Source organism: Staurois parvus, unplaced genomic scaffold (genome assembly GCF_062004578.1).
Source record: "Staurois parvus isolate SC_StPar_1 unplaced genomic scaffold, SC_StPar_1.0 ptg000422l, whole genome shotgun sequence".
Taxonomy (NCBI): domain Eukaryota; kingdom Metazoa; phylum Chordata; class Amphibia; order Anura; family Ranidae; genus Staurois; species Staurois parvus.
Window position 1 is genome coordinate 6675819 of NW_028318218.1, and position 19178 is coordinate 6694996.

The 19178-nt window shown below is 43.4% G+C and overlaps 1 protein-coding gene across 2 annotated transcripts in view; it reads left to right on the forward strand.

Annotated features, from left to right (window-relative positions):
- Positions 1–19178, forward strand: part of AASDHPPT (aminoadipate-semialdehyde dehydrogenase-phosphopantetheinyl transferase) — a 75751-nt gene continuing 56573 nt past the window's right edge. For both annotated transcript variants that reach the window (XM_089687294.1, XM_089687295.1), the window contains exons 1-2: positions 1–262; positions 15778–16003. In XM_089687294.1, coding sequence (XP_089543420.1) covers positions 92–262; positions 15778–16003 — 397 coding nt within the window. In that variant the 5' untranslated portion in view covers positions 1–91. The remainder of the gene's footprint in view (positions 263–15777; positions 16004–19178) is intronic.

Sequence of the window (19178 nt, forward strand, 5' to 3'; positions counted from 1 at the left end):
GGGAACGAATGGAAGTTTGAGAGAAAGGAGAGGTGACAGTCGAGCTGCTGTGTCTGTCTTTTACATGCTGAGGGCGCTGATGGGCGTGTGAATGCGGGCAGTGTGCAGGCTGGTACCCATGGAGGGGGTGAGGTGGGCATTCCCCTGTGCTCGGTGGGCGCCGGGCCGGGAGGAATGGCTGCTCTGTGCTCGATGTGTTCAGCCTGAGGAGAGGAGTAGGATCGGACAGTTCATGTTCACCCGGGATGCCAAGGCTGCCATGGTAGAGTCATAGATTATATATGGGGTACTTAGAGCGCATATGGTGTATTATGTTGTATGTTATATGTTATGTTGTATGTTATATGTTATATTATGTTGTATGTTATATTATGTTGTACGTTATATGTTATATTATGTTGTATGTTATATTATGTTGTACGTTATATGTTATATTATGTTGTATGTTTATATACACTGCTCAAAAAATGAAAGGAACACTTTTTAATCAGAGTATACCATCAAGTCAATTAAACTCCTGGGACATTGATCTGGTCAGTTAAGTAGCAGAGGGGGTGTTAGTCACTTTCAGCTGCTTTGGTGTTTATGAACTTAACAAGAGGTGCACTAGATGGGCAGCAATGAGATGACCCCCAAAACAGGAATGGTTTTACAGGTGGAGGCCACTGACATTTTTTCCCTACTCATCTTTTTTGACTGTTTTTCACTAATTTTGCATTTGGCTAGGCTCAATGTCACTACTGGTAGCATGAAGAGATACCTGGACCCTACAGAGGTTGCACAGGAGTCCAACTCCTCCAGGATGGCACATCAATACGTGCCATTGCCAGAAGGTTTGCTGTGTCTACCAGCACAGTCTCAAGAGCATGGAGGAGATTCCAGGAGACAGGCAGTTACTCTAGGAGAGCTGGACAGGGCCGTAGAAGGTCCTTAACCCATCAGCAGGACTGGTATCAGCTCCTTTGTGCAAGAAGGAACAGGATGAGCACTGCCAGAGTTCTACATAATCACCTCCAGGCCACTGATGTGAATGGCTCTGACCAAACAATCAGAAACAGACTTCATGAGGGTGGCCTGAGGGCCTGATGTCCTCTAGTGGGCCCTGTGCTCAATGCCCGGCACCATAGAGCTCAATTGGCATTTGCCATTGAACACCAGAATTGGCAGGTCTGTCACTGACACCCTGTGCTTTTCACAGAGGAGAGCAGGTTCACCCTGAGCACATGTGACAGACATGAAAGGGTCTGGAGAAGCCATGGAGAATGTTATGCTGCCTGTAACATCGTTCAGCATGACCGTTTTGGTGGTGGGTCAGTGATGGTCTAGAGAGGCATATCCATGGAGGGACGCACATAGACCTCTACAGGATAGACAATGGCACCCTGACTGCCATTAGGTATCGGGATGGAATCCTTGGACCCATTGCCAGACCCTACGCAGTGGGTCCTGGGTTCTTCCTGGTGCACAATAATGCCCAGCCTCATGTGGCGAGTGTATGCAGGCAGTTCTTGGAGGATGAAGGAATTGATACCATTGAATGGCCCCCGCACGCGCCTGACCTAAATCCAATAGAACACCTCTGGGATATCATGTGTCAGTCCATCCGCCGCCACCAGGTTGCACCTCAGACTGTTCAGGATCTCAGTGATGCCCTGGTCCAGATCTGGGAGGAAATCCCCCAGGACACCATCCGTCGTCTCATTAGGAGCATGCCCTGACGTTATCAGACATGCATACAAACACGTGGGGGCCATACAAACTACTGAGTACCATTTTGAGTTGCTGCAATTAAATTTCAGCAATATGGACTAGCCTGCTGCATCATTTTTTCACTTTGATTTTCGGGTTGGCTTTGAATTCAGTCCTCTGTAGGTTGATAATTGTCATTTCCATCAAACGATGGGGCATCCTTACGTTCCTAACACATTACCCAGTCCAGATCAGTATAGTCATCTAGCATAATATTTTTCCCCATTGAGATCTGATGTGTTTTCAAAGTTTTCAATTTTTTTGAGCCTTGTTTATTGTATGGTCTATCAATATGTTACATGGTATATTCTATTTTATATTTTAAGATTATATGCTGTGTTGCATATTTTTAGATTATATTATATGGTATAGTAATAGGTTATGTGTTATATTGTATACTTGCAGGTTAAATCATATGGTTTATTTATACTTCAATATTTTTATTGAGAATTGGTTTACAGTGGTATGCATAGGAACAATAACATTTCCGCTCACATGGCAAAATGGTGAGCATAAACAAAGTCATAGAACATATAAGCATATATATAAAAACCAGCATTCTCACCAGGTAGCAAACGTTCCAACAGACGATGGACAAGGACATTGGCAGAGAAATTAACCACCGATATAAAACCCCAATTCAAAAGAAAAAAAGTTAAGAATAGGGAGATTGAAAGAAAAGATCTAGGATAAGACAAGGAGGAGAGAAGAAAAGAAAAAGACAAAAAAAAAAAAAAAAAAAAAAAAAAGGAAGAGGGAGAAAATGAGAGAGTGTCAGCTGCGGCATTATTAAGCAATGGAGATATATCTGATCCATGGTTCCCACGTTCCCCCAAATCTAGATTCATCATTATTGACAATGCTAGTTAACTTATCATTTACATTATCCAATTAAGTTTTTGTTTAACCCCGTCTAGCGGAATCAATGATTGTCTCCATCTTCTAGCTATGGTAATACGTGCCGCCAGTAAGAGGTAATGAATTAGTTTAGTAAATTTTTTGGGAATGGTAGCAGGTAGCAGATGAAATAAGGCCACTTCCAGTGTTCTACGAATATTAATTCCCGTAACCGCGTACATAAAATTAAACATTCGGATCCAAAATCTATTCACTACCGGACATTTCCATCAAATATGGAACATAGTTCCCTCTTGTCTGCAGTGCCGGAAGCAATTAGGTGATACTGAAGGACATATTTTAGTGAGGCGCGTAGGAACCAAGTACCAACGAAGTAGCGTTTTGTAATTGGATTCAATAAGAGCAGTATTAATCGATATCTTTGATAGAGAATGGGCCGCAGTCTGCCAAGTTTCCAGATCTAAGGAGCTATTCAAGTCCCTTTCCCATTGAGTCATATAGGATAATTTAGTGAGAGGATCGACAAGGGAAGCATAGACAATGGACAAACGACCCCTCATAAGCCCAGTTGCCCCACAGGAGACTTCTAAAGGAGTGAGTGTACAAGGTCCCGCGATTAATTTGTTTGCTAGAGCTAAATGACATAATTTGATAATAGCGAAACAATTCTCCGGGAGGCATCTGGTACTCTGTCAGAAAATACTGGAGAGAACGAGGACGAAGTCCATCCAGGAAGTCTCCAATACGCAGCAAACCCTTATTCAACCACCATTGAAATACTGATGGTGACACACCAGGAATAAACTCAGGATTATAAAAAACTGGAGCTAATGGAGTATGTGGGGGGAAGAAAGGTTTGCGAGGCCGCCATCTGTCCCAAACCATCAACGAATAGGACAGCGTAGGACACAAAATAGGATGTAAGTGACTGGAGAGCCACATAAGAGCACCAATAGCATAAGGATGGCAGGATAAGTCCTCAATGCCAACCCACTGTCGGACATAACCCCTGGCTGTAGTACAAGTTAACTGTGCAATCTGAACTGCATGAAAATAAGCTAGGAGATTAGGAAGTCCCAAACTGCCATGCTTCTTTAGGGAAAAGAGAGTTGACCTGTTGACCCTAGGACGCTTTCCCCTCCAGATAAATCTAGAGACTGCAGCCTGTAATAGTATCAGTTCCCGTTTGGGAACCATGATCGGTATCGTCCTAAAGTAGTACAATAGGCGCGGTAAAAAAGTCATTTTAATAGAGTGGATTCTACCAAACCAGGAAAGTGGGAGATCCTGCCATTCTAGTAAATCAGATTTAAGTTGCTTGAAGAGCGGAAGATAATTGGTCTTGTACAAGGATGAAAAAGATTTTGTGAGGTGAATGCCCAGATAGGGGAGAGAACGAGGGGCCCACTGGAAATCAAAATTGTCCTGAAGGTAACGAACCTCCGAGTCAAACAACAAAATATTTAAGGCAATTGTTTTAGAGGAATTAAGAGTAAGACTGGAGGCCTCTGAGAAACGATGAAACAGGTGAAGGAGACTGGGTAAAGAAGTGCAAGGATCAGATATATACATAAGGACATCATCAGCAAATAGAGCGCATTTATGATCCTGCTGACCGCAGCGGATGCCCGAAATAGTGGGATCAGAGCGAATGGCGATCGCAAGAAGTTCCATTGCCAGAGCGAATAATAGTGGATAGAGAGGACAACCCTGTCTAGTACCACGCCCTATCGACAGGGAGGCTGACTTATAACCACGAATAGAAACTTGAGCCGAAGGATTAGAATAGAGGGCTCGTAGCAAGGTCGTAAAAGAAGGGCCAAACTCAAACCTATCTAACATCTGAAATAGGTAGTCCCACGATAGACTGTCAAACGCTTTATGAATATCCAGCAATAACAATAAAATTTCCCTCTATGAAGATTTATCCCAATTAGAATGTACGGCTGAGAGCAAAGCTAAAGTCCAACGAATTTGGTCAGATGTTTGTCGACCGCTGATAAATCCTGACTGAGCATCATGAACATGCAGTGCTAGGAATTTATGGAGGCGTAAGGCCAAAATTTTAGTGAGAATCTTTAGATCACAATTAATTATTGAGATGGGCCGGTAATTGGAAACTATATAAACATCTTTTAGGGGTTTGGGGATGACACTAATGAATGCCTTATTTTTGTCGGGGGGCACCAGTCCCCCATCCCGTAGATAATTAAAATATTGAACCATATGGGGAACCAGGATATCAGGGAAAACTTTGTAATAATTGTGAGGAAGACCATCCGGTCCTGGGGATTTATAAGAAGCAAGAGATTTCAAAGCATCCCTAATCTCTTCACACGAAATGGGCCGTTCCATCGACTCCCTATGAGCCTCCTGGAGACAGGGAAGAGAAACAGAACTCAAGAAGGAGTCGAAAGACGAAGAAGGTCCTCCCTGAGGCGTGCTATAAAGTTCAGTGTAAAAAGAGTGAAATTTCCAAACAATCTTATCCGGATCTTGGGATAAAGTGCCGTCATCTAATCTGAGCTTAGGGAGGGCCGTTTGAGAATGTCTGGGAGTCAACTTGCGGGCCAATAAGGTACCAGGTCTATCCCTCCAAGTAAAAATTTTATGGTTAGACCATCGCAGTTGTTTGTCAGCCATAGTAGTAAGACAAAGATTTAGTTCCAGCCGGGCTTGATCCAATTTAAGCAACAAGTCTGGACTGGGATTTTGCTTATGCTGGGCAACCAAGTTAGAATATGCTTGAGTTTTGGTGGCTAGAAGGTCATTTTCGGGCTTTTTTAGGTCGTGAAGAGAGCTGAATAATAAACCCCCTAACTGAGGCCTTATTGGCTGCCCAGTTAATGGCTGGGTTCGTATCCTCTGACTTACAGTTGCAAGAAAAAGTATGTGAACCCCTTGGGATTACGTGGAATTTTGCATGAATTGGGCATAAAATGTGCTCTGAACGTCATCTAAGTCACAACTATAGAAGAACACAGTCTGCTGAACATAATACTACACAAACATTAGATGTTGCCATGGTTTGATTGCACATAACATGTAAACATTCACAGTGCAGGGAGGAAAAAGTATGTGAGGCCCTAGCTTAATGACTTCTCCCAGAGCTAATTGGAGCCAGGAGTGAGCCAACCTTGACTCCCAATCAGTGTGATGATATTGGATGTGTTGCTGACAGCTGTCCTGCCCTTAAAAAACACACACCTGTTTTGGGTTTACTGGTTTCAAGAAGCACTGTCTGATGTGAACCATGCCTCGCAGAAAAGAGCTCTCAGAAGACCTACGATCAAGAATTGTTGACTTGCATGAAGCTGGAAAGGGTTACAAAAGCCTTGATGTTCATGTGTCCACGGTAAGACAGACTGTCTACAAATGGAGAAAGTTTAGCACTGTTGCTACTCTGCCTAGGCATGGTCGTCCTTTAAAAATGACTGCAAGAGCACAGCGCAGAATGCTGCATGAGGTAAAGAAGAATCCCAGAGTGTCAGCTAAAGACCTACAGAAATCTCTGGCACATGCTAACATTTTTGTTGACACATCTACAATAAGGAAAACATTAAACAAGAATGGAGTACATGGGAGGACACCACGAAGGAAGCCATTCCTGTCCAAAAAGAATATTGCAGCACGTTTGAAGTTTGCAAAAGAGCACCTGGATGTTCCACAGCACTACTGGCAAAATATACTGTGGACAAATGAAACCAAGATTGAGTTGTTTGGGAAGAACACACAACACTATGCATGGAGAAAAAAAGGCACAGCACACCAACATCAAAACCTCATCCCCACTGTAAAACATGGCGGAGGGAGCATCATGGTTTGGGGCTGCTTTGCTGCCTCAGGGCCTGGACGGATTGTTGTCATTGATGGGAAAATGAATTCCAGAGTTTATCAAGACATTTTGCAGGAAAACGTACGACCATCTGTCCGCCAACTGAAGCTCCGCAGAGGATGGGTGATGCAACAGGACAATGACCCAAAGCATACAAGTAATGCAACAAAACATTGGCTGCAACAGCACAGAATACGCCTTCTGGAGTGGCCCAGTCAGAGTACTGACCTCAACCCGATTGAAATGCTGTGGCATGACCTTAAGAGAGCGATTCACACCAGACATCCCAAGAATATTGCTACACTGAAACAGTTTTGTGAAGAGGAGTGGTCCAAAATTACTCCAGATTGTTGTGCAGGTCTGATCTGCAACTACAGGAAATGTTTGGTTGAGGTTATTGCTGCCAAAGGAGGGTCAACCAGTTATTAAGTCCAAAGGTTCACATACTTTTTCCTCCCTGCACTGTGAATGTTTACATGTTATGTGCAATTAAACCATGGCAACATCTAATGTTTGTGTAGTATTATGTTCAGCAGACTGTGTTCTTCTATTGTTGTGACTTAGGTGACGTTCAGAGCACATTTTATGCCCAATTCATGCAAAACTGCACGTAATCCCAAGGGGTTCACATACTTTTTCTTGCAACTGTATTAAGTTCAAAGTACGTTTATAAGTGAGAGGAGATGTCCTGACAATAGGAAGAATTACCCAAAATAGATTCATTAAGGCGCCAACAATAAGCTGTCCTACCAAGCAGCCCGGATGACAATGTTATAGAAATCAGGTCATGGTTGGACCAAGGCGTGGAGAGGATTTTAGCAGTGAGGAGTCTAGGGAGTGAATGTGTATGAAGAAATATATGGTCAATGCGAGAATAACAATTATGAGCCCTAGAGTAATGGGACTAGTCTCGAGAGGTTGGGTTCGCTTCTCTCCAAGCATCAACAAAGTCAAACCGATACAATAGCTGGGCCAATTTACGGCTTTGTCTAGAAGGAGGCTGAAGCACGGCGGTTCAGAAACGATCCAAAATCTGATCTAAAGCTAAGTTAGAGTCACCAGCCAGAATGACATCACCTTCGAATTCGCTAGCCATAGAGTTCAATAGGGAATGAAAAAATGCCACCTGGTTGATATTTGGAGTGTAGTAAATTAAAAAAGTAATCAAGTGCCCCCCCAGGTGTCCTTGCACAAGAAGATACCGTCCCCCCTTGTCCCGGATAACTTTAGATTCGGTAAAGGAAAGACGGCGAAATAAGCAAAGGGCAACCCCCTGTTTCTTTTCTGAGGCATTAGCAAAATAACAGACAGGATAATCTTTATGTACGTATCGTGGGGTAAATGAAGGTGGGAAATGCATCTCCTGTAGGGCAACTATGTCCGCTCCAAAAGAGTGGTATGAATTAAAGGCCTTTATGCATTTGGAGGGGGAGTTAAGCCCCTGAACCTTATGAGAAAGTAGACGGAGCGTTCCGCTATGAGACCGTAGGGAAGACTTAATCGACAATTAAAAAACTAGATAGAATGGGGACCCTCCGCTCCTGGAGCATTAAAAGGGTCCAAAGTATCCAGATTCGCTGACAGCTGACCCTGGGAGAGAAAAAAAAAAGGGAGAAAAAGAGGGAGGACAATAAAGAAAAGAGAGGAAGGAAAAAAGAAGGAAGAAGGGACATTTGGAATAGAGAAATCCTCACGTCAAGCAACCGAAGGTGATATACAAACTTTTGTAACATAAGCAAATCAAACTCCACACCCATAATAGCAGAGCAATAGCCCTGCAAAGGAATGGGTCCACCCGGAGAAAACAACTCAGGGAAGAGTCTTCCAATCAGGGAGGGCGCATAGACACTCCCCGGAACCAACAACAACCCACCAATAACATAACAATTAGTAGTCAAAAATGCAACCGATCCCTCTGATAAAGAAATCAGCATGTAGATAAGAGGTAACCTCAAGGCCCCTCCCCCCACCAAACCTCCCACAACAGCAGAAAAGTAGTGGCCAATGTTCCCGAGGAACCACTGAGAGGCCACCACCCAACCGTGGAAGAAAAGAAAAAAAAAAAACCCAAGGAGTCCTATGAAAATCTGTAGAAACTTAGGAAGTCTGCTTGGGTGATTTCTGCAGCCCGGTCTTTCGAGGATTTGAAGCAGTCCACAAAGGTGAGAGCGACTGAGGTCGAGAAGCCGATCTTGCTGGGGAATGAGATGTAGGACTCTGAGATATAATGCCCAATTGAAATAACAATTGCTCGCCATCCTGGAATGTGGAGAACCCATAAGACTTTCCATTAAGATTGAATTGTAGGCGAAAGGGGAAGGCCCAGCGATACCGGATACCCTTCTGCACCAAATGGGAAAGTAGAGGCTTAAAGGATTGCCGTTTCTGGATAGTAGTCGGAGAAACATCAGCGAAAATTTGTATCTTATGACCTTCAAAATCCAGATCCGGAGTCTCTCTGCTATACTTCATTACCGCTTCCTTGACCTGGAAAAAATGAGGCTTTACGATGATATCTCTAGGAGGCCTGCCTTGTCTAGGGGGAATCGGCGCTCTGTGGATACGATCGATTTCAGTATGGAGATCATCAATATCAGGTATTGCAGATCGCATGAGGGTGTGTGCGCAGCTAATGAGATCTTTAACTGATTCAGGGAGACCTCGAATGCGGAAATTATAGCGCCTAGCCCGATTCTCCAAATCATCAATTTTAGAGTAAGCCTCCTCCAAGCGATCTTGCAAGTCGGTAATCATATTAGAGTTTTGGGAAACTCTATGAACTGTCGTATCAACTTTAGCCTCAATACTGTCTAGGCGTTGGCCCAACTCCTGAAAATCCTGTTTGAGGTCGGCCACCAATTTTGAAGTAGCTCTATCCAGTTCGCGTTGCAGTAAATAAGCGAACCGAGCTATAAGGGTTGCATCACTCGAATATTGTGGTGGATCTGGATGGATTGCTGACGAGTGAGCGGGGCTGGTGTCCTTGGGTTCGGGGCCACTATGCTGGCTAGAAAATATGGCCGCTATCTCGCTTCCCAGTGGTGAGGAAGCAGGGGAATCAAGGCCCAGTGAACAGGCCGAAGCCTGGGACTCGGGTATCGCAGGGCTGGACGGTGACTGAGGGGGCTGCCGAGATTCACTCACCCCATCCTGCGCAACATCAGCGGTCCGGTCCCGGCCCATGATGGAGGGAGAAGCAGGGTCATATGTCATCCTCTGTGGGAGAGGTGCAGCTCTGCAGGCAGCAAATGAGGCGGCACGAGCCGCAGACGCTGAGCCGGGCGCCATCTTGGGTCCCTTCCTCCCCGCAGGGAGTAATGATTGTGAGCCTCCGTAGCTCTTCCCCGCCATCCGCCCAGGCATTGTGCGGGGGAACTAAGGTCCGGGCAACACCCGGGAGAAATCCCGGAAGCAGTGGGGGATCGGTGCCCGTGCACGGGCTGTCACTGGGTCTGGGGATGTGCGGAGCTAGTACCGGACCATCCTGGCTGGCAGGCCGCGCATGCGCACTCCCATATGGTTTATTTATATATTATATGGTATATAATGTTATATGTTTTGTTTATATTATTTTATGTGATATAAAATTTTATATTAACCACTTGCTCTCTGGAAGATTTACCCCCCCTTCCTGACCAGGCCGTTTTTGGCTGTTCACCACTGCGCTGTTTCAACTGGTAATTGCGCGGTCATGCAGTGCTGTAACACACAAATAGAGCTTTCTTTTGGTGATATTTGATTGCCACTGGGTTTTTTATCTTTTGTGATATGAACAAAAACAAAAATATATATTTTTTACTTTCAGTTACAAAAAATATCCAATAAACTCAAAGTAAGTCATACATTTAGGCCAAAATGTATTCTGCTACATGTCTTTGGTAAAAAAAAAATCCAAATACGTGTATATTAATTGGTTTGTGTGACAGTTATAGCGTCTACAAACTATGGTATATAATTTGGAATTTACGCAGCTTTTCCTTTCAGACTATCACATTTCTTGAGCTGCTAAAATGCCAGGGCAGTACAAAGACCCCTTTTCAGAAAGTAGACCCCCCAAGGAATATTGACATGTTGAGTCCATGGAAGATTTAATTTCTTTGCTACACATTTTTAAAAAATTACAAAATTTAGTTGTGTTTTTTTTTTTTACACAAAGTTGTCAGTTAAATGATATATTGCTTACGCATGGCTTGGCTATATGTGGAATAACACCCCAAAACATATTCTGCTACTTCTCCAAGTATGGGGATACTACATGTGAGAGACTTTTTGGCAGTCTAGCTACAAACAGGCCTCCACAATCCATGACCACCTCCAGGCTTTTGAAGGGCATATTTCCTCATATCACTTCCTCACTACCTATTACAGTTTTGGAGGCCCTATAAAAGCTCCTTTTTGGAAAGTAAACAATCCAAGGAATTTGATATGAGACATGGTATTTTTCAGATATCATTTTTGTCACAGGGTTTTGAAACAGAAAAAAAGAAAAGAAAAAATACATTTTTGCTTTCTTTCTTCAGTATCCAAAAACTTGTGGCAACAAATGCTTATGTCACACATCACCCACTTAGCAACTTGAAGACCAAGCCTTTTCTGTTTACAGGAAAAAACATTTTTTGCTTGAAAAAACATATATTTTTTTTAACGCAATGGCCATAGAGAATACAATGGTGGGGGTTGCACTTTTTTATGCCACACAGTATTTGCGCACCGATTTTTCAAATGCTAATTTTTTTTTAAAAAATACACTTTTTTTTATCTTAATGCACAAAAACACAATATATTGCCCAATTGTCTGATAAGCTATAAAAGATGATGTTATGTTGAATAAATAGATACCAAACATGACATGCTTTAAAAATGCACATGTCCGTGCAACGGCGTCAAACTACGTGAATTTTTAATATCGCTAGGTGCTTTAAATGGTTACCACTTTATATTTACACAGGAATTCTAGTGCTGGAATTACTGCCCTCAAATTGACATTCGCGGTGATACCTCATATGCATGGTGCAATCTCTGTTTACATACCAACACAGGACCGATGCTTGCGTTCTCATTTTTGCATGAGCACGGGAAAGGGGGCAGGGCGGGGGTGAATTTTTTTTTTATTTTACGTTGTCCCTTTCTTTTTTTTTACTTTTTTTTTTTTTAGCTTTTTTTAAATCACTTTAATTGTTATCACAGGGAATGTAAATATCCCCTGTGATAGCAATCAGCAATCACAGGTATTCTTTTCTGAGAAATTTGGGGTCTATTAGACTCTAGATCTCTCCTCTGCCTTTAAATCATCTGATCTCTCCAAGATCAGTGTGATCAGATGCTTTCCAAATTTAAATATGGCGCTGTTACTATCCGGCAAAATGGAAATGATGAAATGCTTCTGGTTTCTTAGACCATTCTGGTCCTTGATCAGCTCTATGGTCAGCCAGCGGAACTGCCGGCTGCGTTCTCAGATTCCCCTGTGGGATGGGAGAGTAAAAATGATTCAGCAGCTAATTAGCCACTTGGATTGCTTTTACATGAAAGCCGACCACAGCTGAAAAAAACGATACCAGGATGATGCCTGTAGCTGCAGGCATCATCCCGGTTTTACCACTCAAAATTCAACAATGTACCAGTACATTGCTGGTCATGCTGGGCATATATGTAACAGCAGAGAAGATGGGTATATGATGAACCAGGTCTGTGGACCAATATGACTGCAATTCATTCTTTTTTGTAATGCCCATGTTGAGGGTTAGGCCCAAAAAAGTTTTAAATTCAGAAAGTTTGACAGATTTCCATGTGAATTGTCTGGCAAGAGCTGAATTTTGGTGAGTGGCGATGTATTGTTGTGCATATAAATTGCTTTGCTTTGGTCCACAATCATTTGATACAAATCTTCTGTAAAAAACAGAGGAGGGGCTAAACGCTAGTGCTGATAGTGAACTGCTCTGATTTTGCTAACACTGCGTTTTTTGGGACACTATACAAAGGAGCTACTAGTATACCGTATATACTCGAGTGTAAGCCGAGTTTTTCAGCACATTTTTTGTGCTGAAAAACGGCCCCCTCGGCTTATACTCAAGTCAACGTCTGCAGGGGGCTGCTGTCTCTTACCTGGCTCCGGTCCCACGACGATCCGGTCCAGGAAGCGCGGCTGCTCCTTCATTCGGTTCGTCCACTGGATGTTCGCGCGGCTGCTCGGCTCTGCCTTCTCACCGGTGATTGGTCGCCAGAACTGTAGCTCAGGAAAGGCACACAGGCGGCCAATCACCGGCGAGGAGGCGGAGCTGAGCGGCCCCGCGAAAATCGAGTGAAGGGGATGCAGGTAAGTGTGCCGTGCTTAGGTGCTGCTGCAACCACATATGCTGGCTGCAGCAGCACCATACTGGAACAGGGGTCAGCAAGTGTCAGTGGGAGGAATAGTGCCCCATCATTGGTGTCACTGATACCAATGATGGGGCATTATTCCTCCCACTGACACCAACGATGGGGCACTTTTCCTCCCCCCCCCCACTGACACTAATGATGGGGCACTATTCCACCCCCCACTGACACCAGTCATGGAGCACTATTCCACCCCCCACTGACACCAATCATGGGATACTATTCCTCCCCCCCCCCACTGACACCAACGATGGGGCACTTTTCCTCCCCCCCACTGACACCAACGATGGGGCACTATTCCTCCACCCCCCCACTGACACCAATGATGGGATACTATTCCTCCCACTGACACCAATGTTGGGACACTATTCCTCCCACTGACACCAATGATGGGACACTATTCCTCCCACTGACACCAAAGATGGGGCACTATTCCACTGACACCAATAATGGGGTGCTATTTCCCCCCCACTGATACTAATGATGGGGCACTATTCCTGCCACTGATACCAATGATGGGGCGCTATTCCTGCCACTGATACCAATGATGGGGCGCTATTCCTCCCACTGACACCAATGATGGGGCGCTATTCCTCCCACTGACACCAATGATGGGGCACTATTCCTCCCACTGATACCAATGATGGGGCACTATTCCTCCCACTGATACCAATGATGGGGCACTATTCCTCCCACTGACACCAATGATGGGGCACTATTCCTCCCACTGATACCAATGATGGGGCACTATTCCTCCCACTGACACCAATGATGGGGCACTATTCCTCCCACTGACACCAATGATGGGGCACTATTCCTCCCACTGACACCAATGATGAGGCACGATTCTTCCCACTGGTGTTCCCACCCTCGGCTTATACTCGAGTCAATAGTTTTTCCCAGTTTTTTGTGGTAAAATTAGGTACCTCGGCTTATATTCCGGTCGGCTTATACTCGAGTATATACGGTAGTTCTGTTCGTGATCAGTATATTGATCCGTACAAATGCTATACAAGTAATGAAAGCAGAGTTCCAGGTGATAAAAAATAAAATAAAAGTCAGCAGCTACAAAAGCTGTAGCTGCTGACTTTTAAAATACAGACACTTACCTGTCCCTCGGTCCAGCGGTATCCTCATTACGGCTGGGTTCACCGGATGTCTTCTCTCCCTAGTGCCGGCATCTTCAGTGTAGGCACCGAGCTGTGACAGTTTGCGACGTCACAGCCGGGTGCCTACTGCACATGCGCGAGAAGTGCTGCTCTTTGTGAATGGCCCTGTAATATTCTGGGACCTGTCATGTGTCCGAGAAGACTACGGGGAGAAAGGAGGGGACAACTTCTGCTTCCAATCGTCTAGGCGATCGCAGTGAAAGTGGGAGCGGGTACCTGTCAAATTCGGGTACCCATTACCCAAAGGTGCCAATCCTTAATGGGAAGCGGGGGACAAAGGCTTAAAGCAAAACTTCCCCTTTTGGGTGGAGCTCCACTTTAATGTACAAAAGCATATTAGGTAAGGAGGCTTCTTTAGGAGTTGTGTATGCAAGTAGTGTAGACACTCCACACTCCCTACAGCCCAATCTGATAAGAATGAAGAGTAGCCTCAGCCTTGGCGCCTCCAGGCAGGCTATGACACTTGTAGACACTGTTTGCAAGTGTCATTTTATACAGAAGCAGCTGCAGCCACTCCTCTCATACCGAGCAAGTTCTGACTGTCATTTTGAAAGCAGGGATTTCCTGGCAAAGCAGCCTGGGAGCCGCAGGCAAGGCACAAGGAACACCTCTTAGGAGATGTAATGCCTATGAAATGTGTTGGCCTTGGACCCTTTGTTGCTTGGGGAAGTCTTACAATAAAGCATCGTTGCCCATATGCCAGAAGCACAAGAAATTACATTGATGTCATTTCTCTAGGCTAAAGGAACAGTCACAAGACATTAGACTGCTGAAAGCAGATAAGAAGTGTTTGTGAGATTGAAGGTGTTTGTGACATCTAGAAATGTTACATTAGACTGCTTAAATGAGGTAAGAACTTGTTTGTGCATTTAAAGATATTTACTTGTTTGAGAAGTTAGAAATCTTTAAGTTTAGGGTAGATAACAAGCTGGTTTGAAGCAAAAGTGTGATATTGCTAGATAAAACGTTACTGTTCAGTAATGTGGCCGGGTGTGCCTCTGTTATCCTCATGGGACTTTCCTGCTAGCTCCTCCCTAAGTGAGCGCGGCACCCGCCCACTTCGGGAAAGTTACCAGAAACAAGGCATATAACGGGAAGCCTCTACGCAGTCAGGGGGAGCCTTCCTCTGCGAAAGGTCACTCTCTGACGCTGGGACTCTTGCCAAGGCTATATGGGCTCATCGATTGGTCGCGTTTAAGGTTTCTCCGCGACCCCCTGTGTTTTATGGTTCCGATGGGGTCTGTTCCTTCCCGTCTTCCTGTAGCTTTGGTAATTCTATGCTGTGACACTGTCAAAAGATGTGTCTGTTTCATGCTGTAATGCTCACATTGTTATTGGTGTGTGTTATTATGCAGATTGTGATATATCCTCCTGTGTGTGGTGTGATAATAAAAGTGGAGGTTTTGACAGTGCAAGAATATTTCAGTTGGATTCTGTTATTTCTTGGAGTGCCGGGTGAATGCTATGATGTGCCAGGGCAGGTGTTGGTAGTGGGTCTCTATTATGCTTAGAATAATGGTGTAAGTGCTGGTTAAAAGTACCTGTGTATTGTGTATGTGTGACTACCTGTGTATTGTGTATGTGTGACTACCTGTGTATTGTGTGTGTATATGACTTTCTTTTGGTTGTTGTGTCCAGCATTGCATTACAGGAGATATGCCCTTGGAGTTGGTGTTTTTAAGTTCATATTTTAACTGATTTTATTTGTGTTTTTATACCTGACTAGAGACTAGATTGAATATGTTTGATGCCTATTGTATACCATATTGGAGCTCATGATCTGTTCTTTTGTAGGCTGGTCGTCTTCTGATAAGAAAGTTAATTGCAGAAAAGCTTCACATACCCTGGGACAGGATACACCTGGAAAGAACAGCAAAAGGAAAGCCATTCCTGGCTAATGATGTCTGTCATGAGCACCCAAACTTTAACTTCAATGTCTCCCACCAAGGAGATTATGCTGTCATTGCTGCTGAGTCTGAGCTGCAGGTTGGAGTTGATGTGATGAAGACAGACTTTCCAGGTATATTGGAATTACACTGATTTTATGTCCACTATTATGTTTTGTTATTACATAGCTTTAAAGTGGTTGTGAACCTCAGACAAGAAATATAAACAAAGCATATTCCTCTATAGTGTGCACTTGTCTCAATCCAGAGCACTAAGTGTCATTACTGTCTGCTGCTTTGTTCCTCTGCTCTTTGTATGAGTCACTTCTGACAAGCTTTCCTGACACCAAGAGAAAATTGCTGATGGGAGAGACCTCCAGCAGATTGAGAGCCTCAGCTCCGTTCCTGTGAGCTGTGTGAAGGGAGGTGTGTCCCTTCCCTCCAATCAGCTCCCAGAGCTCTCCTCCCTGAGTGTAAATTCTGCTCCCCGCCCCCTGCTTATCAGAGACCAGAAATCAGTGTAAATGTTTCACTTTGAATGGATGTAGGGTAAAGAATGCTGTAGATAAATAAGTACAACTTTATGTAGGAGGATTTGTTTCATCTCTGTGTATTTCCTGAGGCTAGTGACTTCACCGGGTATACGTAAGGGTTTACAACCACTTTAAACTAAGTATTGCAAATTTATTTTTAAACACTGACGTCTGTTTGCATTACTAGGACAAAAAAAATCCTCTCAAGGTTAGTTACATATTGCATAGATTTTAGTACACATAATTCTAGATATTTACATTGTCCTGTTCTGTCCATACTGAGAACATTCACTCCAATAATTTCCTTTATCAGACAGGTTAGTAGGAAGGTCAGTCTACTATAAAATTTAGACACTGAATAAGAGGTTATAAGACAATACAACTACACATCACATAAAAGTATAAACTCATTCCTTTTCCATATACAGAAGGGAAAATCATTATTTGATCCCCTGAAGATTTTGTAAGTTTGCCCACTTACAAAGAAATGAAGGGTCTATAATTTTTATCATAGGTGTATTTTATATGATAGAGACACAATATCAACCAAAAATCCAGAAAAAACACATGATAACTTGTTATAATTTGAGTTGCAATTCAGTGAGTAAAATAGGTATTTGATCACCTACCAACTAACAAGAATTCCGATTCCCACAAACTGGCTATGTGCTCATGTGGTGCACAGATTAGTCCTGTCAATTTAAGAAGGTGCTCCTAATGACAGCTTGTTATGTGTATAAAAGACACCTGTCCACAGAATTTCTTTCCTCCATTCAAACCTCGCCACAATGGGCAAATGACCAAAGAGCTGTCAAAGGACGTCAGGGGCAAGATTATAGACCTGCACAAGGCTGGAATGGGCTACAAGACCATCAGCAAGAAGCTTGATGAGAAGGAGACAACTGTTGGAGCTATCATTGGCAAATGGAAGAAATAAAAAATAACCATCAATCGCCCTCGTCTTGAGGTCCATGCAAGATTTCGCCTCATGGGGTAAGGCTGATCATGAGAAAAGTGAGGGATCAGTGCAGAACTACACAGGAGGAGCTTGTGACTAATCTCAAGGCAGTCGGGACCACAGCCACCAAAACAAACCATTGGTAACACAATACGCCACCATGGATTGAAATCCTGCAGCACCTGTAATGTCCCCTTCCTTAAGAAGGCACATTTACATGCCTGTCTTATGTTTCCCAGTGAACATCTACATGATTCAGAGAAGGATTGGTAGAAAGTGCTGTGGTCAGATGAGACCAAAATTGAGCTCTTTGGCATTAACTTGACTCACAGTGTTTGGAGGAAGAAAAAATGCTGACTATGACCCTAAGAACACCATCCCTACAGTCAAGCATGCAGGTGGAAACATCATGTTTTGTGGCTTTTCCTCTGCTAAAGGTACAGGCCGACTTTGCTGCATTGAGGGGACAATGGACGGGGCCATGTATTGTCAAATCTTGGATGAGAACCTTATTCCCTCAGCCAGAACACTGAAGATGGGTCGTGAATGGGTCTTCTAGTATGACAATGACCCAAAAGAAACCACCGAAGAAACAAAGGAGTGGCTCAAGAAGAAGCACATTAAGGTCCTGGAGTGGCCTAGCCAGCCTCCAGACCTAAATCCTATAGAAAATTTATGGAGGGAGCTGAAACTGAGTTGCCAAACAGCAGCCAATAAACCTTAAGGATTTAAAGAAGATTTGTAAAAAAGAGTGGACCAAATCCCTCCTGAGATGTGTGCAAACCTGGTAACCAACTACAAGAAACGTCTTACCTCTTCTTGCCAACAAGGGTTTCTCTACCAAGTACTAAGTCATGTTTTGCTTGGGGATCAAATACTTATTTTATTCACTAAACTACAACTCAATTTATAACATTTGTATCCTATGTTTTTTTCTGGATTTTTGGCTGATATTCTGTGTCTATCATTTAAAATACACCTATGATAAAAATTATAGACCCCCATTTCTTTGTATAAGTGGGCAAACATACAAAATCTGCAGAGGATCAAATAATTATTTTCCCCACTGTAACCTGTGCTCAATATACAAAAGTGCATAAACCCAATTCACACTATATATCTTCAAATACCTTCTTCCTTATAATAAAACTGTGCTCCAGCAGTCATTGTGCAAAACAAATATATATTTGTGTCAATAGTCCACTCCAAAAAACATGCTTTTATTGTCAACCTTCTTTCCATTCTAATCATTCAATTGTATTCTCCCCACCGTATGTGCAGACAAAACGCACAGAATGTGTGCACACCTTTTTTGGTTGGACTCCTTATCACTAAGAAAGTCAGAAGTGATTTTCCCCTGCAGGGATTAATAGTACTCTCCATTCTCTTTATGCACTCAAATCCGCAGTACACAGCTCGGAAGAGAACACATACCAGATTCATAGTGCTTTCCGTTTTAGGCATGCTTATTAAACTAACAAACCATTTAAACCATTCACATTTTATCATTGCATTTATATGCTTTGAATGAACCACCTACAATGCAGTACACAGATTTATGCTCCCTACTGCTCTGCTTTTTATCTCCTCCATGCAACATGGTGATATCATGATTGACTGATGTTACCTTACATGTTACTTCTCATTGACTTCATCAGGGGTGAATAAGACATCTGCACGCACGCAAGGGACAGAGAAAAAAAAAATATTCTTGTCCAGGTGAGAAATGGGGAGATGCTGCTTTGCAGCACAAATAACTGATATCATTAGCTAAAAAAAATTAATGTAAGGGGGGAGTGAGGAATGGACAACATGAAT